Source organism: Palaemon carinicauda, chromosome 8 (assembly GCF_036898095.1).
Source record: "Palaemon carinicauda isolate YSFRI2023 chromosome 8, ASM3689809v2, whole genome shotgun sequence".
In the NCBI taxonomy this organism is placed as follows: domain Eukaryota; kingdom Metazoa; phylum Arthropoda; class Malacostraca; order Decapoda; family Palaemonidae; genus Palaemon; species Palaemon carinicauda.
This window is the reverse complement of record NC_090732.1, coordinates 171,405,586-171,415,143: the sequence shown is the minus strand read 5'-3', so window position 1 is coordinate 171,415,143 and position 9,558 is coordinate 171,405,586. Positions and strand designations below refer to the sequence as shown.

The 9,558-nt window shown below is 33.4% G+C and overlaps 1 protein-coding gene across 1 annotated transcript; it reads right to left on the bottom strand.

Moving 5' to 3' along the window:
- Positions 1 to 627: 627 nt before the first annotated feature.
- On the bottom strand, positions 628 to 4,291 carry LOC137646132 (uncharacterized). Its single transcript, XM_068379339.1, has 2 exons — positions 4,094 to 4,291; positions 628 to 3,957 (listed from the first exon to the last, which is right to left on the bottom strand). The coding sequence occupies exon 2, from the start codon at positions 3,186 to 3,188 to the stop codon at positions 1,398 to 1,400; it is 1,791 nt and encodes a 596-aa protein (XP_068235440.1). The 5' UTR covers positions 3,189 to 3,957; positions 4,094 to 4,291; the 3' UTR covers positions 628 to 1,397.
- Positions 4,292 to 9,558: the final 5,267 nt, after the last annotated feature.

The following is a 9,558-nucleotide window of genomic DNA, read 5'->3' as shown; positions in this document are numbered from 1 at the left end:
CATATCGGCCTCAACTCCTTGAGTCACAGGTGCCAGTATCATCATCATCATCATCATCATCATCGTCATCATCATCATCATCAATCCAAATACACAGGCCAGGTCGTCAACAGTTGAGCAGTCAAATGAGCGGTACAAACAAAATCTTAATACAGGCCAGGTCATCAACAATAAATCCACTTTCAAAATTCGGTCACTCCAAAGGAGGAATCGCAGCCTGCCAAAATAAAAAAGAAAAACACTTACGAACACTTCTAGCTAACTGAACTATCGCACTATAATCAAAGATAAATAATAAATTGTTCCTATCATTCACAATCACGACAAGCAAAGATAAACAAAACTGTACTTACTTTGAAAATCAAAAACCACTTCCACGCTGGTCAGAAAAATATAAATGTAATCCAGCTCTCACACAACTGCCTTATGCTGCAGTCAAATAAAAAAAGCATTCGCTCCGAAACATTCACCACTGTCGTAACCTTACTAAAAATGTAAACAAACAATCTCATTTATACCAACAGTCTTCCTCACCACAAACGATCGTTACACTAACTACCACTTGCTCTCTAACACAATATCTCTCTCTCTCTCTCTCTCTCTCTCTCTCTCACACACACACAGGATTTGGCAAAACCAAAAATAAAATAAAACAAAAAATAAATCCTCCACATTCCTCCCCCCTTACTTTGCCAAATCCTTCTCACACAACACTTACATTATTTTTTTCATAACCCAGTCGCAGTCGGGAACGGGACCTCTACTCCGAGTAACTGGGCCTCCATATACTCTCTCATTCACTTCTTCCTTATCACAATCATTCGCTACATTAACACTATTCCTATCTAAATCCCTATCATCTAATATATCATGTACAATCATATCTACCTCGTTCTCATCTGGCCCTATAATTACACTCATTTCTGTAAACAGTTCATCCATTTCATCAAAAACATTCTCAACTTTAGTAAAAGACTCATTCATACTACTAATCATTTTACTATCTCTCACTCTCGCATTCGTCATCCTTTCTTTTACATCACCTAAGGAAAAGCCACACACACTATAAGTATCATTCATACTCAGCCACGTTTCATCTGTATTAATACATTTATCCTCCACACTCACTTGTACATTTACACCCTTGTCATACCTATTCGTATTCTTACCTATACCTATAAATTTCCCTTGCACTTTCTCCTCACTTAAAACTTTCAAACGCCTCTTTTTCCTATATTCAACTAACACTAATTGTTTATTTTCCAGCCCTAACTTCTCATGCATACTAGGTTCATACTTGCTCATTTCCAACCAATTATTCATCCCATTCTCACAAACATTGATCCTATTCCTTCCACACACACAGGAGGACTCACCCAGTTGAACCCTCTCACACTCTAGTTTCCCGAACATCCTGGCTGACTTAATCCCTTCTTCCTACATACTTTAGCTACATGCCCATCTGCACCACATTCAGTACACTTACTCCGCGGCTCCTTGCACATTCTAGCATAATGACCATCCTTACCACAATTACCACAAATCACATTCATACGATTACTCCTACATCCACTTGCTACGTGCCCAGTCATACCACACCGATAACACTTAATCACTTTCTCTTTCTTACAGTCGCTAATACGATGCCCTGTCTCTCCACACCCGAAACATGCTCCTAATGCCCATCTACATTCATTCTTCTTATGACCTACTTTCCCACACCTATAACACTTTTCTTCACGGATACAACTACCTGACCTATCTTGCGGCGCACTAGCACTCCTATCCCTCCAAACCTGATTCCCTTGCCTAAACCCTTCATTTGTCCTTACAGGTATTCCCACATTACTCGCCCTAACACTCCTATCTACTACATTATCAGCTACCCTCATTGGTCCTCTCAAAATTGCGTCCTTATAACTACCAAATTCTATTACACTTTCTTCCATTCCAGTTCTTACACTCACAGATTTACTTTCTTTCATGCACCTATCTAACTCATAATCCTCAACTATCTCTAGTATATCATCCCATGTCAATCTCTCTTGCGTCCACCTCATTTTCTCTTTGCGTTTCAAATTAATAAATTCACACACATTCTCAGGTACTGTTGCCAAAAACTTCCTCATTAACTCCTTATTCTCATTTATACCTTCATCCCCATACTTCTTCCTAGCTAAAGTTTCCAACCTACATACGTACATTGATATAGCTTCTCCTGCATTCATCCTTGCCTCATCAAAATCATTCTTACGCTTATACTTAACACTCCCTTTCATACGTTTTACCTGCTCAATTATTCTCGTTTTCACACTTTCATAATCAACGTCCCCTACACTCATTATCACTCCATACATCGTCAACAAATACCCAGTCAAATATTCTCCTAACTCCCTAGCCCAAACTCTTTTACTATCACCATACTTATCCTGACAATACCTCTCATACTCCTTGAAAAAATCATGTACATCCCTACTGCTATGCTCATTGAACCTTTCACACCGAGGTACCTCTCTCATAAACACAGTCTTACACACATCACGTTCATTCTCACTGCTATCATCACTGTCTACTCCCTTGTTACCTTCTTCCTCATTCGAATATAATGAATCCACTTCCACACTTAAATTCCTATCCTTAACCATTCCCTTCTTACCCTTTTTCTTACTTACCACTTTCACCCATTCACGATCGTCCTTGCTATCAGCCTGATACTTTTTCTTCTCTTTCTTCACATCACTTTTACCTTTCCTTTCATCTTTCCTCTCCCCTTTCTGTTCATCCTTACTATGCCTAATTCCCTTATCTTCAATATCACCATCACTATTACTACTATCACTATCACTTCCTTTCCCATTATCACCTACCTTAACCTTCTCTTTCACTACCAACCCATTACCCGAAGCTGAGGACACTCCTCCGACTGCACCTTCACCCATTATAGTTTTCATCATCCCCATGACTTGCCCCATCATATCTTCCATTCGTTTCTCCATTCGTTCTTCATTCTCTCGCATCCTCATCTCAACACATTCTTCCACTCTCTCTACTGTCCCCTTTAACTCCCTAAGCTCCTTCTGCATCGCCGCATTCTCCCAGTTCAACCTCTCATTCTCTATTAGCAACCTCTCCTCCCGCTCCTTACTCAGCCGCAATTCCTCCTTCAGTAACTTGTTCTGCTCTTCCATTTTTCATCAACCTTAATCCTAAATTCTTAACCTAATTCCGTCCTTCGTCCAACAGTCCAGCTTCTATCCCACCTCAGCAGTCCCTGTTCGGGCGCCAAAATAATGTGGCGGGATGTTGCAAAAACAACCCCCACACCCTTGAATCACTCTAAACAGACCAATGTCTCCTCAATACAACCTTTCCCCTTACGTTATCAGCAGCGGGACTCTTGGACAAAAGGACAAAAACAAAACAAAAACATGACCTTAAAACTATATATTTCTTACAAACTATAATAAATCAAACCAAACCATCCAAAAAAAACTTTAAACTAATCAAAACTTAACACTTTAAACTAGAATCACCAGCATCAAAAACTTTACACTATATATACCATAAACCCCATCCAAATAAACGCAAAAAACCCTAACAAACTTAAATCTAAACCGCACACCAACTCAAAATATATGTTTATAAATATTGCGACACCAGCACTGACGCCACACACAAGCCGAACTGTCTTTTCAAGGCAACTACCACTATATGGTAAACAGGAGTCTCTCTCTCTATGCCATATCGGCCTCAACTCCTTGAGTCACAGGTGCCAGTATCATCATCATCATCATCATCATCATCGTCATCATCATCATCATCAATCCAAATACACAGGCCAGGTCGTCAACAGTTGAGCAGTCAAATGAGCGGTACAAACAAAATCTTAATACAGGCCAGGTCATCAACAATAAATCCACTTTCAAAATTCGGTCACTCCAAAGGAGGAATCGCAGCCTGCCAAAATAAAAAAGAAAAACACTTACGAACACTTCTAGCTAACTGAACTATCGCACTATAATCAAAGATAAATAATAAATTGTTCCTATCATTCACAATCACGACAAGCAAAGATAAACAAAACTGTACTTACTTTGAAAATCAAAAACCACTTCCACGCTGGTCAGAAAAATATAAATGTAATCCAGCTCTCACACAACTGCCTTATGCTGCAGTCAAATAAAAAAAGCATTCGCTCCGAAACATTCACCACTGTCGTAACCTTACTAAAAATGTAAACAAACAATCTCATTTATACCAACAGTCTTCCTCACCACAAACGATCGTTACACTAACTACCACTTGCTCTCTAACACAATATCTCTCTCTCTCTCTCTCTCTCTCTCTCTCTCTCTCACACACACACAGGATTTGGCAAAACCAAAAATAAAATAAAACAAAAAATAAATCCTCCACAATACTAAATACCATTTAAGTATTATTAACTTATTTCGCCTCCTCGTTTATTGAAGTTTTTATCGTTGCTATATAAAACATCTATATTTTAATGCTGTTACTGTTTTTAAGATAGTTTATTTTAATAGTTCATTACTTCTCTTGTAGTTCATTTATTTCCTTGTTTCCTTTCAACACTGGGTTATTTTTCCCCTGTTGGAACCCTTGGGCTTATGAAATCTTGCTTTTCCAATTAGGGTTGTAGCTTAGCTAATAATAATAATAATAATAATAGTAATAATAATGATAATAATAATAATTCAATTATTATTATTATTATTATTTATTATTATTATCATTTATTATTATTATTATTATTTATTATTATTATTATTATTATTTATTATTATTATTGTTATTAAAATAATAATAATGATAATAATAATAATTGAAATATTATTATTATTATTATTATTAATATTATTATTGTTATCATTAATTATTATTGCTATTTTAAATAACAATTAATTATACAATTTTATTATTATTATTATTTTCATTGTTGATGATGATGATGCTAATAATAATAATAATAATAATAATAATAATAATAATAATAATAATAAAAAGGTTTTCGGATACTACATACAATTTATAATACAAACTTTGCCATATCAATATACAGACAACCAATTAATCAATTCAACAACGACATCTAACAAACAAGAAATTTATTTACCCATTATTAATTAGCCTCCGATGTAAGAATCGATTAGCTGTCACAGTTACTGGGTAATTGGATGCACAGACGTCATCTCCTTCAAACCCGTGGCCGCAAATAAGAAAAATGACATCAACTCGGCTCGTTGGACCGAGGAAACGCAAATTGGAACGACAGGGTAGAAATTTAGCGCTTCGTTAAGTTCACGTTACACTCGTTTCGCGAAAGTTTGTGTTCGGTAAGTCTTAAAGGTCGGTCCTTGCTTGGTGTACCTAGGTCAAACTTATGAGGTTTAATTATTTCGCGTTAAACTTGTTTCGCAAAGGTTAATATCAAATAGGTCTATCAAAATTTGAGTGTATTAATTTCATGACACGCTCTTTTCGTGAAGGTTAATATCCAGTAAGTCAAAAAATTCTTATAAAAATTTTGATTGTATTTTTAATTTCATGATACGTGCGTTTCGCGAAGGTTAATATCCAATAATTCAAAAAAGTCTTATCAAAATTTTGAGAGTATTTTTAATTTCATTATATGCTTGTTTTGCGAAGGTTGATATCCAGGAAGTCAAAAAAGTCTTATAAAAATTTTGAGTGTATTTTTAATTTCAATATACGCTCGTTTTGCGAAGGTTAATATCCAGTAAGTCAAAAAGGTGTATCAAACTTTTGAGTTAATTATTATTTTCATTATACGCTTGTTTCGCTAAATGTAGTAAGGTAAAAAGGGTCCATCATTGCTTGCAGCATCCAGATCAAACTTTTGACTTTATCATTTAGTGAATAAAAAATCTCATTCATTTAAATAAGTGACACTCGGGAACACTATTCTATCTCATTTCTCTTCCTCTTATTTTGTTAAAGTTTTTATAGTTTATGAAATATGTATTTTATGTTGTTACTGCTAGTGCCTTGGTATATGTATGTATGTATGTACTGCTCTTAAAATATTTAATTTTTCCTTGTCTCCTTTCCTCACTGGCCTATTTTCCATGTTGGGGTCCCTGTGCTTATAACATCCTGCTTATCCAACTAGGGTTGCAGCTTAGCAAGTAATAATAATAATAATGATGATGAAGATACTACTACTACTACTACTACTATTAATACTACTACTGATGATGATGATGATAATTAACAAGTAATAATTAATAATAATAATAATAATAATAATAATAATAACAATAACAATAACAATAATAATAAGAAGAAGGATAGCCATTAAATTGATACCGTTTGCAAAGTTGCGAGGTGATAAATCAAGTTGATTGACTAATTGTCTCGCGTTGAAGTGTTTAGGAGACAATAGCTAACGTGTTTATTTCGTCCGAGCCGTAACCAGATACTTAATTAGAGGAGGTAATTGTTCTGAACAAGCCGAGTGAAACAGAATATCTGATAAGAAATCTCTTCTTGGAACTGTTTAGAAATGGGGGCAAATGTAGGGACTAATACTAACTGGCATCTGTTTATCTATTTGTTTTATTTTTAATTTGTTTGATTAATTGTTTATCTTCTCCCACAGGAGGACTATAATGGTTTTTCATTTGTTTGATTAATTTGTTTCTCTTGCCCCACAGGATGACTATAATGGTTTTTCATTTGTTTGATTAATTTGTTTCTCTTGCCCCACAGGATGACTATAATGGTTTTTCATTTGTTTGATTAATTTGTTTCTCTTGCCCCACAGGATGACTATAATGGTTTTTCATTTGTTTGATTAATTTGTTTCTCTTGCCCCACAGGATGACTATAATGGTTTTTCATTTGTTTGATTAATTTGTTTCTCTTGCCCCACAGGATGACTATAATGGTTTTTCATTTGTTTGATTAATTTGTTTCTCTTGCCCCACAGGATGACTATAATGGTTTTTCATTTGTTTGATTAATTTGTTTCTCTTGCCCCACAGGATGACTATAATGGTTTTTCATTTGTTTGATTAATTTGTTTCTCTTGCCCCACAGGATGACTATAATGGTTTTTCATTTGTTTGATTAATTTGTTTCTCTTGCCCCACAGGATGACTATAATGGTTTTTCATTTGTTTGATTAATTTGTTTCTCTTCTCCCACAGGATGACTATAATGGTTTTTCATTTGTTTGATTAATTTGTTTCTCTTGCCCCACAGGATGACTATAATGGTTTTTCATTTGTTTGATTAATTTGTTTCTCTTGCCCCACAGGATGACTATAATGACTGAATCTACCCTCTGAGATAATGTTTATCTCTCTTATCAAAACGATTTCGAAGTATTACCTATTTATTGGATAAGATTTTTCTATATATCTATTTGTTTTATATTTAATTTGTTTGATTAATTTGTTTCTCTTCTCCCACAGGATGACTATAATGGCTGAATCTACCTTCTGGGATAACGTTTATCTCTTTTATCTAAATGATTTCGAAGTATTACCTATCTATTGGATACGTTTTTGCCACAGTAATCGCAGCGCATTCCTTAAAGGTTAGTAAAATATTTATTATATATTTTAACCATTTCAGAGTATCACTTACAGAATAATGTCCAGACTCAAGAGGTTCGTCCATAATCCTTATTTGTCTCATTTTCATTGAATATTATCTTAGTTTTACTCATATTCACTTTCAGTCCTACCATTCCATTTCAGAGTATCACTTACAGATACGCGAAAGGTCTTATATTTATTAACAGTGTCTAGACTCTAGAGGTTCGTCCATAATCCTTATTTGTCTCATTTTCACTGAACATTATCTTGAAGTTTTACTCATATTCACTTTCAGTCCTACCATTCCATTCCAGAGTATCACTTAAAGAATACGTCAAAGGTCGTATATTCATTAACAATGTCTAGACCAGAGGTTCGTCCATAATCCTTATTTGTTTTCTCATTTTCATTGAACATTATCTTAGTTTTACTCATATTCACTTTCAGTCCTACCATTCCATTTCAGAGTATCACTTAAAGAATACGTCAAAGGTCGTATATTAATTAACAATGTCTAGACTCTAGAGGTTCGTCCATAATTCTTATTTGTTGTCTTCATTTTCACTGAACATTAACCTAGTTTTACTCATATTCACTTTCAGTCCTACCCTTCCATTTCAGAGTATCACTTAAAGAATACGTCAAAGGTCGTATATTCATTAACAATGTCTAGACCCTAGAGGTTCGTCCATAACCCTTATTTGTTGTCTTCATATTCACTGAACATTAACCTAGTTTTACTCATATTCATTTTCAGTCTTACCATTGTTTGGATGTGTTGATGGGAAAATGTTATCACTGGATTTGTGGATTTACTGTGTAATTTAACAGTCAGAGGGGGGTTTGAACGCTTCCTAATTTCGCGGTTGAATCACTGGAACTTCAGAAGTTCAAACTTCCAGCGAATGTTTTTTTAGTTAAAGAGGTTGACATAAGTCGCTCTTCATAGTTTATGTATGGCAGATCTAGTTTAATGTTACTGATCTTAAAATCCTTTTTTTAATGTTTATTAATTACTTCACATATAGTATATTGTTTATTTCCTCATTTACTCTCTTCACTGGGCTATTTTCCCTGTTGTAGCCTTTGGCGTTATAGAATCCTGCTTTTCCAACTAGTGTTGTAGCATTGCTAGTAATAATAGTAAATAATAATAATGACGATAATTCATGATAAATAACAATAGATAAATATGAAGGAAAAACAAGTACATATTCTAAAATTTTAAGACTGTTAAATGTAAGCTATTCTAGACATAACCAGACCTCGTAAATAGATTTTAAATCAGGGCTGAAGGAAAAATAGGGTATCTGGCATCATGATTAGCAGTGTTGCCAACATCTGGTTTGTCGAAGGGCACATTAAATAGAATTTATTAGTAGAGATTGTGCATCTTGCGGTTTGTTTGGTGGTCTCGGAGAGGAATGGTGCTAATGAAACTGCTCTTGTCTCATTTTAAACAGTTTTATTTAATTCACTTTAACTAATGAGAAGATAATTATATGTGTGTATATATATATATATATATATATATATATATATATATATATGTATATATATATATATTATATATATGCATATATATATATATATATATATATATATATATATATGTATATATATGTATATATATATGTATATATATACATGTATATATATACCTATATATGTATATACATACATACATATATTTATACATACATACGTATATATATATATATATATATATATATATATATATATATATATATATATATATATATATACCCCGTATATTAAAGATCGCCTTTTATATATGAAAATAACTAAACATGATTTGGCGCAGGTTATATATATATATATATATATATATATATATATATATATATATATATACTGTATATATATATACATACTGTCTATATATGTATATATATACAGTATATATATATGTATATATATAGATATATTTATATATATATTTATTTATTTATAT

What these genes read in the sequence shown, in the direction of transcription:
- LOC137646132 (XM_068379339.1), bottom strand. Translation starts at nt 3,188, where the DNA reads ATGGAAGAGCAGAACAAGTTACTGAAGGAGGAATTGCGGCTGAGTAAG.